The sequence below is a fragment of the Coptis chinensis genome, chromosome 7 (assembly GCF_015680905.1).
Source record: "Coptis chinensis isolate HL-2020 chromosome 7, ASM1568090v1, whole genome shotgun sequence".
Taxonomy (NCBI): Eukaryota; Viridiplantae; Streptophyta; class Magnoliopsida; order Ranunculales; family Ranunculaceae; genus Coptis; species Coptis chinensis.
This window is the reverse complement of record NC_141462.1, coordinates 24706295-24719009: the sequence shown is the minus strand read 5'-3', so window position 1 is coordinate 24719009 and position 12715 is coordinate 24706295. Positions and strand designations below refer to the sequence as shown.

Sequence of the window (12715 nt, the reverse complement as noted above, 5' to 3'; positions counted from 1 at the left end):
ACATTATATCTAGGCAGGCTGCAGGCATCGTGGGGGTCCGTTGATGATTTTTACTACAAGATCACGCCTCAGAGTCGAACCAAGTGGAAGAATCATTGATCAATTCAGGCGTGTTAAAGACATAAAGTTAAATAATATATTGTTCAGGGTTGATTTGGGTTTTTTATTTGGAAGAGGGGGGGGGGGCATTAGTCCAACCTACTCGCCAAAAGGCATAAAAACAAAATTTAAGGTGACATAGGATCCTTTAAATCGAAGAGCAAAACGGTAGAGAGCGTTATACAATCCCGGCCACCTAAAAAGTGCTTATGGCGAAAGCAACCCTGTATAATAATTCAGTGAGCATATATTGCTATTTTAGGAATGGCAGCAATATCTTCATTGGATTTTGGGGGTTCACCTATGTCCTTTACTCACCCCTTTGCTCTCTGGAATTTTTCCAAGAACCTTCCCAAGTTCCATTCCAGATACGCATATAATAAACAAAAATGGTTCAGTAATACATACATAAAATAAAATTCAAGCAAAGAAGTGAAGAACAACAGTGGATATTAATGATACTAAAGCAAACATAGATCGTTGACATCAACAAACAACAGACGCATCATTTCTATAACATCAAAGTATATCAACAAAACCAGCCTTCCTCATAACATAGTAATCCTCCACTCTTTTTGCAAATCCTTCTGCATATATCACTTATAACGTGGAGAACTAATTCCAAAGAAACAGGAACAACAATTTCCTTGTGGAACTCCATCCTGATAAAAGTCTCCCACAAAGAACGCTCACAGGGGTCAAGCAATATATAAAAGCAATCAAGTCCATTAGAGTATGTCCATCCCTGTTGGAATAGAGGTAACAAAGCAATTTAAAGCATAATCCTTTTAAGTGTACAGTAGCAGAGTTTCACGGAAAGAACCAGATCTTGATGAAAAGAGCAAGAGCGATTTGCAGGACAAAGGATGCCACTAACAGCAACATAAGATCACTTCCCGCAATACAAGACTTCACGTTAAGAGCAACAAATGAAGCTGATGCTGAACCCGTGATGATGATAATCGCCCAACGAAGAAACTCCACCGGAATAAGCAATAAAAACTGAAAAAGTGAAAAGAGGAGATGCCAATTTTCAACAATATCAAGAATTAAGTAATGGAACAACTTGCAACTGCTGAACGATCCTTGCGATCATCCAACCTTGTCAATACAGGGGCATCAAAGTCTCATTTTACCAACCTAATTTTTACAACTTTTGGCAAACAGGTGCCTACTGTGATTTCTGCACCTTTGAGCTGCAGGCCCAAGAGCAATAAACGAAGCATAATCACCGAGACTAATTCCTCGGGCTTACTTCATCAGGCCCAAGAGCTGCAAACCCATAATGGGTGGATGGACATGCTAAATGAGTCTAGAGTCCATAATTAAAGAGACGTTCATACTGATGGCTAGGTTGGGTGACACTGCTAATACTGGTAACATGGCACTCTTTCTATCATAGTCTATACTTGCTCCTGATGTGCACAGATATATTTCAGCATGACATGGTACAGCAACATCATTTGCACATGCACAAGTTCATTTAACAAAAAGTGCAGATTACGTGTTCGAAGTGTCACTATCAGATCCGTTACTATGGATTACCCACGTGACATAAAAGAAAACCAATCAGCAATGAGGAATCAAAATATTTAATAAAGACAAATGCGGATTGATACTCACTGCGCTGGGAATAAAGATGAAGAGAGAATATCCCCACATACACCACAAGCGTACTAAGCTCGCACTTGTTCCAAAATACTGAAGCAGAAAGTAAAATGCTGTTGGTACGAGAATTGAATAACCATATACTGCACAAGCTGCCACATTTAGGTAGCTGACGTCAAAGCTCCATGATGTGCTGTTGTCACTCCGCTTACTAATTAAGTAAGTGGCACAGTTTCCAAGGGCAGCAATCACAAAGACCAATGATGTTGATATCCATATCATTCCATACCTAAAATATAACCAAAGTTTATACAGTAAGGCGAAATTTAAAATAAGATGCTCTAAATCAGCACAAAAACATGTGGCTCAGAGTGAGAGGATGCGCAGGAATCATCCTCTCATTGTCTGCCATACAAGTGAGGTATATCCTAAGACTTAAACCTGTTATTCACTTACTGTCCCTGTGCAGAATGTTTCCCACAGAAAACTGACCATTAAGTTGCGGCTGCCATTAAATATATTAGTGACGAGAACAGACCGTCATTGCCGATTGGCCTACATAGGCTCTGAATGGCACGTTTTCTAATTGTACACAAAAGTTTTCTCCGTTTGATCTTGTACAAAACATGGTTGGAGAAAAACAAAACTCAAACTGAATGGTAGCAGCAGCTCAGCACAACAGGTGAATGTTAAAGTTCGAAATCGCTTAATAACGAACTGCGTTTTCTGATTATCAGTGTTCAGCCTCACTTATCATTAATCATCATTTTACATATTTTGGATGCAGGGAAGCAGTTGGTGAAGGAAAATAATACAAGGGATGTCAAAAGGGTTATACCTAGGTGCATGTTAGTCTGCTTAACCCCTAGGTACAAATAAAGATATATTGGTTTAGGGGTCCGCTTAACCCCTCTACCTGGTTTTTATTATTGGTATCTGTAGTATGACAACAATCTGTAATTCTATTTGATATACATCAAAAGATAACCGACAGGAACCTATCATATGTGGTATGTCTAATGCACCAGTAGCTTTACTGCTAAAACCTCTCACCACATGAAATTTAACTAAATATTCTCTCTTCACGATATCTAGAATTTATTATGCTGGCAGATTTTGAGCCTGAGTCTGCTGTTAAACTCCAACAAATTTCACTAGCCAGGCTAGTAGTTACCCGCATCTGTGGATACACTTTAAAAACCCCAACCCCCCAACCCACCCACCAATCCACCATGTAGAATAGGTCACGAGAACTGATTTTAAGGTCTTCATCCCATTGATCTATCCATGTCATAACCAATATAATCTGGTCTTTTACCATTACACAAACTGATTTTAATGCCAATTACATCATCCCATTCCATGTCATAACCAATACACTCTGTTCTTTTACCATTACAACTTGCCAACCAACAATAGATGTGAAGTTTAATACTTAAAAGTAAATTGAGATTAAGGGAGATAACCATAGCTCCTAAAATATTAGTAGTTAGTACAATGTTTGATCACAAAACAGATAGATAAGCAAGTAAAGAACTCACAGATCAGGGCTATTGCTAATCTTCCCAAAAAAGTCTCCGTTGACAGGATACAATGAACTCTTAATTCTGTCAAGGACAACATCGGTGTCAACATCAAAATATTCTGTGTAAGATGAGATGCTAAATACTCCTTTCCAATTGCTAGTGGCTGGTTGTTCATCTACTCCTGCGTGCATTACACCACAAAAACTAAATGTAAGGACTCTTGGAAAATAGATAAAGTATAAAAAATGCGAGTATAATAGCCCAACAATGAGCGAACCCCCTCCCTGTAATAAGAGTTGCAATTTTGGATGAAAACTGTAGTTAAGAACATAAAGACATGCATGACAATAGTTCTTTACTTCTTTTAAACAAGGTTAACAAGGTCGTGATCAACTCACTCATATAAGATAAAATATGTTCGTGTCAAGGTTTACGAAAAACGAAAATGCAAACCATTTATATGCACTTCTGGTGAATATAAGGTAAACATGCAATATAAAACACAGTGGCTTGATTTTTTACAATCATTTAATGTTGATAATGGTTTTACTTCTTACATATAAGACGGATTTTGATATATTGGGTGCCACGACAATTTAGATAAGACATGTAATCGCATTATCACAATTAAGGAGAAAATTATGCTATTCATCATCAAAGAATTGCATACCAGAGACAAAAGCATGTAAGCACGTAAAAATGTTTCAGTTTTGAATTCACATGTAAGCTTGTAACATTACAGAAGCACGTACACTGTATCCTTTTGTGACATTCTCAAATCACCAAAGCTTTATTTCATGTAAATGGGAATTTAATAAATTTGGTGAGCGTTAAAATGACAACCAGTGGAGAAATGAACCCTTCCACTGGTAAAGGTAGAATTTGATCCAAAGACATTTGTGTCCAACTTTATTCCTATAATTTTGTATCTATCCCTAATCAGCTGCTAACACAAATTTATACTGTAATTGACAAATTAACAGTAAATGTTTATTTACCATACCATTGTAACTTCCAAGTGACTGATACCCCCGTCCTCTATCTCCATGATTAGGAGGGAAAATTTCCAATCTTTCTTCCGGGACTGAAAACACAAAACAAAAATGAATTTCTAATTATTCTATCTATCTAAATATTAAAAAGAATAAAAAAAAAAAACATTTCATACCACTTGTTTCATAAGCTTTCTTATCCTCACTAATCACAGCCTATAATAAAAACAGTGATCACATTTATTCAATGATTAAATTAACATTAAATGAAAAAAAGTATATATTTTTGAACTTACTGGGACAGAACCAAGTAAATGACTAGTTGGTAAGCTTGTGTATGATAATGATGACGAGTCATCCATGATCGGTTTTCTTCACATAAAAAGTTTTCCCGAGAAAGAAAACTAAGTCAAGACTGGGAAATAGAGCGCGTTTTCTGATCGTTAGTTCTTGGGCCAACTGTAATTTGGATGACAAATTTTTAGTCTGAACACCCAATGCCCCAATGGGCCCAAAATGTAGAGGGACCATTTAGGGTGTGTTTGTTAAGTGGCAAACTTCTAGTGGGAAAATATAATATTTGCCAGCGTTTTCCCACTATAGTGGGAAAATTTCAATTTGCCAGTGTTTGTTTGCAAAAATTTATAGTGGGAAAATATAAGATTTGCCAGTTTTGCCGGTGTTTGTTTACATGGTTTTTCTCCGATGACAAATGATATTTCAATTTTCTGGAGATATTTTTTTTGGTTTTCAAACTCAATAAAGTATAACAAAAAATAAAATTAAATACAAATTAAATAAAAAAATTAAAGACAATACAGCTCAAACTTTAATAGTATCCATAGGATGTCTTCTTAAACAACCATAAAATAAAGTGAAAGTGCAATGAACCATCATAACAACTATTGTTATCCAAACACATATAAAATGTCATTATGTCTTGGAAAAATTATATTTTTGTACTTTTTATATACTCGGATTCGTGATATTGCTTGATCCCAAACATCGCGTTGCTAGCTATGATTTTTTCGTTCTTTGAACTCCATTCAAACCCCTCTTGTATAGTTACATTAGCAATATCGCGTGCTATCCATTGTAAGGTCTTCATTCGTTGAGTTACATGACTAATAGTCAAGTCGATACCAAATGTAAATGTGGGTTGAGTGTTTCCCTTGCACGCTCTTTTGATATTGGAAGAAATCCATTCTCATTATTATGACCTAGAAGTAGCTCATTATGGAATGTATCGATAAGAACACCGTCCCATCGATTTGTCCATTTGCATGCCATATCTAATTAATAAGCATACAAGTCGAAGTTAATATACATAAGCATACAAATCAATCAGAGTCATTTGCTTCAATAATTCCACAACTCAAAGTGCAGAAAAATAGCATCTGAGGACTAAATTATATAACAAACTCGTATATTTTATCCAAACCGACTGTAATTGTAAATACGAGATCTTATGAATGTGTTTTTTCAAGGAAAATAGCAAAGAATGTTCCTTTCCTGGTTATTATATCAATCAAAGTAGATACTGATGCAAGGTTCTGTTTCTCAAGAACTTTTCACTGTTTTGGTACAAACTACTTGAGAAATTTACTTATCATACACACTAGCGAAAAGCAAGATAACATAACATATTGATGATAATAATAAGTTAACAAACATAAAAATAATGGTAATAATGTTTTGGCATAACTATTATTTTACACACAATGTTGACACCAAAGAAGACACACTAAATCACACACACACACTACACACAATAAAGTTAAAGACAAATGAGAGCATAACCTACAAGAAAAGTACTGATAAACTACATAGTGTCCAGCACCACGCCATGACTACCAAGTACAAATAGTTCTGAAACTCATCTTTCAAATTTTGTTTACAAAAAAGAAATAGCTAATGAAACATGTAAAGCATCATCAAGATCTCAAAAAAAGCTGGAGCGTCATAGATACCTATGTACATTACGGTCCCTATAAGACTCCAAGGCATCCTGAAAACTTGTCATACGAGAAAATCATTTGTCATATGACAGTTTCTGGATGATAAAAACTTCTATACAAGTGTATAACTGTTCCAAAAGATCGTCAATTAACGATAAAGATAATGATTCTTGACCACTGATTTGTCCAATACAGTGCAGCCAGTATCCAATGTCCGCTGTGATCATTCCATAGCACCATTAGGTATAATCTAATTGAATGTCACCTACCACCCCCAAAAAAAAAACCACTTCTCATGGGAATTATACGTGATAAATCGTTGACTATAAGAACAAGAATCATACAATCATAAAGGCGATCCACATGAAAATGAACTAGACATCTACTTCTCCAATTATATTTTCTGCTTGTGCAAAGCAAAGGATGGCACGAAGAGAAATATAGTTCGTTAAAGACAGGGAGTACATAAATCATAAATGCTATAATTTCATGTGCTCTAGTTGATATTTTGTACCGTTCAGTCCTAAATCCTAATACATGTGAAAAGATGATAATGTGATTTATGTCAGAACCTTTTGTTGATACATCACGAAATAATAAATGAAGGCTTACAAACATTCCAACTATTGCTACCGCAGACTTACGCCACAAAGAGCAAGGCACAAATTTTGTCAAGTGATCCACATCTAACCAAGTAAGCAGCACTACTCATGAGGTGCGGTGAAAAAAAAAAAAAAAAAAAAGCTGCGAGGTTTTGTGAAAGAAGATTGAAGCGATCCGTAAAGATTCGACTAATCGGGGCCTCCAGTTCAAAGTCTGAAGTACATGGAGTGCACAAACACGCACTTTATACACGACCCTTCTTTCCAACGACATTCAACAAAATTGGAAAATGAATATTAACAAGGCACCTGACTGACCTGAGCAAAGAATAGCGAGACTCTGAGCTCTAACAAATGCTCCGAGTTCGTAACCACAAATTGAGATAAGAGAGAAGAGAGATAAGAGATGAGAGCGAGAGAGTATACCTGAAAAGAGAGCGAGTTGATGAGAGGCGGCAGTGAGAGAGAGAGAAGAGAGATCGAGTGGAAAAGTTGTTTCTATTTGCAGTGAGAAATAGAGGAGAGATCGAGAGAAAGAGTTGTTTCTATTTTCCTATCATAGTGGGAAAATACCGGGTGACTAATTCAACTTTGGGGGGAGGTGTTTTCTATTTTCCCACTTCTAGTGGGATAATTTGATTTGCCGGCTAATTCCAAATAGTGTTTGCCAGGGCCCTTAAATACACCCAAACACTGGCAAATGGTGCTTCTAGTGGTATTTTTCTATCTCTCTTAAAATTCTACATTATCAATTTCTATTAAAACGGAAATTACTCTCCTATTAAAAATAAAAATTCTAACACTTCTAATTAAAACAGGAATCTTTCTCCTATTATAATGGGAATTCATCCCCTATTGATAAAGAAAAATATAACACTTCTACTTAAAACGAGAATCTTTCTCCTATTAAAAAAGAAAATCACACTTCTAAATTAAAACGGGATCCCTCCCCAATTAAAAAATGGGTTTTTAAAACTTAATTAAAATAATTTGTTAAGAAATTAAAGCGGGCTTTTAAGATTTGATTAAAACAATTTGTTAGGAAATTAAAACGGGTTAGCAACGAAAACTGGAATCACGATTTGTTAGAAAATTTATATATGTATAGTTATGATTGTTGAGCAAGTTTTAAAAATAGTTGGTGCGTATGCACGGATCTACTTAAATTATAGCTCCCACAAAGGATATTTTTCAAGATCTATTAAAACATCACCAATTAATAAACCAACATAAAACGGGAATCTCTTTTTCCTTTTAAGAAACCAACTTAAAACGGGAATCTATTCTTTTCTTCAAAACTCCTAATAAAACGGGAATTCCTTTTTATATTGAAAAAAGAAATTCTAGCACTTCCAATTAAAATGGAAAATTATTCTCATATTAAAACGAGAATCACACTTTTAAATTATGTAAACTTTTATAACGAGATTATTTCCCCAACTTAAAACGGGTTTTTAAAATACAATTAAAACAATTTGTTAGAAAATCAAAACGGGTTAGCAACTAAAACGGGGATGTCTTCCCCTAATAAAACGATTTGCTATGAAATTTCTATATGTATAGACGTATAGTAATGATTATTGAGCAAGTTTTCAAAAAAGCCGGTGCGTATGCACGAGCTTACAAACTAGTTTTAATATTAAAGCTCCCACAAAGGGTATTTTTCGAGCTCTATTAAAATTCTACGCCATCTCCTATTAAAACGGGGTTTTCTCTCCTATTTGAAAAACGAATTTTTTTATTTATTATAATTCTAACACTTTTAATTAAAGCGGGAATCATTCTTCTATTAAAATGGGAATTTCTCTCCTATTGAAAAGAGAAAATCTAGCATATCTAATTAAAACGGGAATTATTCTTCTATTAAAACAGGATCTCTCTCCCAATTGAAAAAAACGGATTTTTAAAAATTTAATTAAAACTTCATCTAAAACAATTTGTTAGAAAATTAAAACGAGTTTGCGACTAAAACGGTAGTCCCAATTTTCTAAAAAAAATCTAAATATTTTTAAAAGAGTCGGTGTGTATGCATGGGCCTACAAGCTAGTCTTAATATTAAAGCTCTCACAATGGGTATTTTTCGAGCTCTATTAAAATTCCACGTCATTGTTGCACCCTAATACTGCGAATCTCGCGACTCTCTAAATTTACTCAAATTCACTCTCTATTTTGGATCGGCTACACAAATTCGGTTGCCTACGTACCCATTTTGGGATCAAGCCGCCGTAGTTCACCTCTCTCCTCACCCCTCTCTGCCTCCCCTCTTTTTCTCCCCTTTACTCTCCTCTATCTTCCTTTTTATATCCCTTTCTTAGGTTTACCTTATGGGGCCTAGTCTAGTCTTGGGCCTTTCAATTCTTGGCTCAACACATACTGTAGTCTGGGCCTTATCTCTTGGCCCAGTACCTATGTGATACATCCCTGAATATGGCTACTACATTTGCCCCCTCTCGGGTTCGGCGGCGATGACGACGGTGGACCCGAGAAGTCCTCAAACTTTCTTGTCTCTCTCTTTGAACTCTAGACATCCACAGTATCTTGTGACTGTACGTAGTCTTTTCCTCCTTAGGACATTTCGTATCCATGTACTCTGCTACTGGACCGTATGTCTGTGAAGTACTCAATCCATCAGTTCTTATTCATATACCCCATTAATGTATCCCCAAAGGATCTCATCCCCTTCGCTCTCTCCCTTCAACTCGATACAATGCCCACAAAGTGTCTTAACCCAGCCATAAGCTCTTCTTCATAGAACTCACTACTATGTCCACGGAGTGTCTCACCTCAGCCAACATCTCTCTTTCCGAAAACTTGCCACTATGTCCGTGAAGTGTCTCAGCCCTGTCATAATCTCTCCTTCACATAACTCACTTCTATATCCGCAGAGTGTCTCACCCTTTCATTTCCCTTTCGTAGGACTCAACTATCTCATCCCCTTCACTCTATCTCTTCAACTCAATACAATGCCCACAATGTGTCTTAACCCAACCATCACCTCCCACATAGAACTCCCTACCATATCGGCCGATATGCGCCCCGCCACTGCTCTCCTTTCCGAACTCATCGCCTGTCAATGGAGTGTATCACCTCGCCACCATCTCTCCTTCAAATAACTCACCACTATGTCGGAGGGTGTCTCGGCCCCTGTATTTCTCCTTCTCATAACTCACTACAATGTCCGAAGGGTCTCCGCCCGACCATAAGCTCTCCTTCACGAAATCTCTATCATGTCATGTCAGGGGGCTCACCCGCTATCTCTCGCTTCGGAGTGGAGTCGATGAGGGGTAACTCGCTTGCCCCAGTGTTTAACTTCGGATCTCATGTCCGCGGAGGATCATCCCCCGTTGTTCGGATCTCATGTCCGCGATATCTCTTGCATCATCTCCGACTGCGGCTCAACCATGCTCGGGGGCTACTCTCTTTGACCCGCCCTGTCTCTTTGCCTTTTGTCGTCTCCGTGAAGGGCTCATCCCACTCCGCGGGCTCGCTCAAGCTCTCGCCTGTTGGGGCTCTCTCATTGCCTCATGTATCTCTAGCATCTTTGGTCCGCGGAGGGCTCATCCCACTCCGCGGGCTTGACCGGGTTGTCACCGGTTGGGGCTCTCTCATTGCCCCATGTATCTCTAGCATCTCTGATCCGCGGAGGGCTCATCGCACTCCGCGGGCTCGCTCGGGCTCTCGCCTGTTGGGGCTCTCTCATTGCCCCATGTATCTCTAGCATCTCTGATCTGCGGAGGACTCATCCCACTCCGCGGGCTCGCTCGGGCTCTCGCCGGTTGGGGCTCTCTCATTGCCCCATGTATCTCTAGCATCTCTGATCCGCGGAGGGCTCATCCCACTCCGCGGGCTCGCTCAGACTCTCGCCTATTGGGGCTCTCTCATTGCCCCATGTATCTCTAGCATCTCTGATCCGTGGAGAGCTCATCCCATTCCGCGGGCTCGACCGGGTTGTCGCCGGTTCGGGACAGCTCTGCCTGCCCCACACGCGCTGTTTGGACACAAGGGTCCGCGGAGGACTCATCCCCCGCACTCGCCGGATAGTCCCCCGACATATCCACGGCGGTCTTTCGAACCCTCCTCCTCTCGCCGGAATGCACATCCGGGAACATTTCGGCCTCCCCACGTTTGATTCGGACACGAGGGTCCGCGGAGGGCTCATCCCCCCCGCTCTCTGGCTTAAAGGCAGCTCATCTCTATCTCTTCCCACATAATAATAGACCAAACATCATCTAGTAAATATCAGCCCAATCTCCACTCTGTTCCACGGTACCGCAAATCTTTTCTTTCTTTCTCTGTAACGCCGCATATGTCTCAAGATCTCTTACGTAATCATCTTACCATTTGTATTCGGACGCTCCAATCTGTTGATCTCAGTCCCAAACTCTAGATCTCTTTGTTCCTCTGGATTTCCGAGTTATTCGTTGCATGCACCTCGCCTTCATATCACTATGCAACCTTCATGAAGGATTCCCTTTTTCACATGTACACAGAACAAACATCTTTACGCGCACTTCGCCAAACATTCCTCATGCACTTACTTTGGCTGTGAAACACAACTATGATTTCTCCAAACTTTATGTGGAAAGCAAGGTTCAATCTCCAATACATACAAATAACTACACCGTTGTCCTACAGTTGATCGAGAGCAGTTACGAGAATATAGACACAATGGTTGGCCATGTTACCCACCCGGGTCCGCGGACACCTAGATAACTTAGCGCTAACAAGTCTGTGCAATATCACGTGGTTTGGGGATAACCCAAATCTATTCCCATCTTCTTGACCCTTCTCTCTCCACACTACTAACAGTAGCCATGACCTTTTCAACACTGTGGCCGACCATTCCAGTGGAATAAACTATTGGCGCCCAATTAAGGCTTCGAAACTTCTCCTTGACATCCTCTTCATAATAGCTTGCCGTCTGCAACTTTTTATTTGGTATGGTATCCCATTTGTTAACAATGGTCACGCAACCTTTCCCTTCTCTCTCGATACTTTCCACAATCTTGTAATCCCGCTCTATTCTACAAGCCAGAGCCTCAATAACAAGATCAACGACATCCGCGATTCATTGATAATGCCTCTGTTGTGCTACCAAATGAAACTACCACTGCCCTTCTTCTAATCCCAACTGTGTCAATAAGCTTGAACGTCAAACCATCTGGCCCGTAAGTTCTGTTTCAATTGCATCTCGAGTAGTACCACTGATAAGGCTAACAATTGTCCTGTCCTCTCCAACTAATGCATTCAACATGCTACTTTTACCAACATTTAGCCGGCCAACTATAGCACTTGTAGGAATATAATTTTCCTGTTCAGTCTGATCCCCTTAATCATCTGACAATAAAACAGCTGGTCAAATTCACCCCAGTCTTGAAGATACGGATCAAAGTGCTGAATTAGTGCTTCCATTGCTGCTGGTCCCCATATGTCAAGTAAGGCAAGATTCTTGCAACCATTTCAGTGTTCCTCTGTTGCTTGTTGGATTTCTTAAGGGCTGAAGGATGGCACAATCTTTCCAGAAACATGAGCACAATTTTCTTGGCTTGTTCGCCAGCACCACTTTCTTCTCTAGTGACTGTGAGAACACTTTGAGTAATGCTAATATCACTCTCATTTGCCTCCATGGTCAAACTCTCAACAATCAGAAGTATTCCTTCGGCAGGTTCCACCGCCTCACCTGAAAAGGCACGCCTCGCTGTTTCGACAAGAAGACCAAGAGCTCCGAGTCGCAGCAAGGCCCTTCTATTCTCTTTTATTTTGCAGCAATACATGAGAAGATTCAGCACCGAAACCAACTCTTCCTGGTTTGACCTCAACTCCTCATCACGTAAATGCTGAATCATGCTCAAAATGATCTCCAGTCCTCCATACTCCCGAACAGCCCCTGCTATTGCAAATTCAACCTCTGGATCCTGTGTTTCCTCCCT

General features: G+C 39.2%; 1 protein-coding gene across 1 annotated transcript; it reads right to left on the bottom strand.

Moving 5' to 3' along the window:
• Nucleotides 1-532: 532 nt before the first annotated feature.
• On the bottom strand, nt 533-4729 carry LOC147486745 (Integral membrane Yip1 family protein). The gene is made up of 6 exons (XM_086570421.1): nt 4522-4729; nt 4402-4441; nt 4237-4317; nt 3249-3414; nt 1723-1996; nt 533-1101 (listed from the first exon to the last, which is right to left on the bottom strand). Exons 1-6 carry the CDS (start codon nt 4585-4587, stop codon nt 910-912), a joined length of 819 nt encoding a protein of 272 aa, XP_086426547.1. The 5' UTR covers nt 4588-4729; the 3' UTR covers nt 533-909.
• Nucleotides 4730-12715: the final 7986 nt, after the last annotated feature.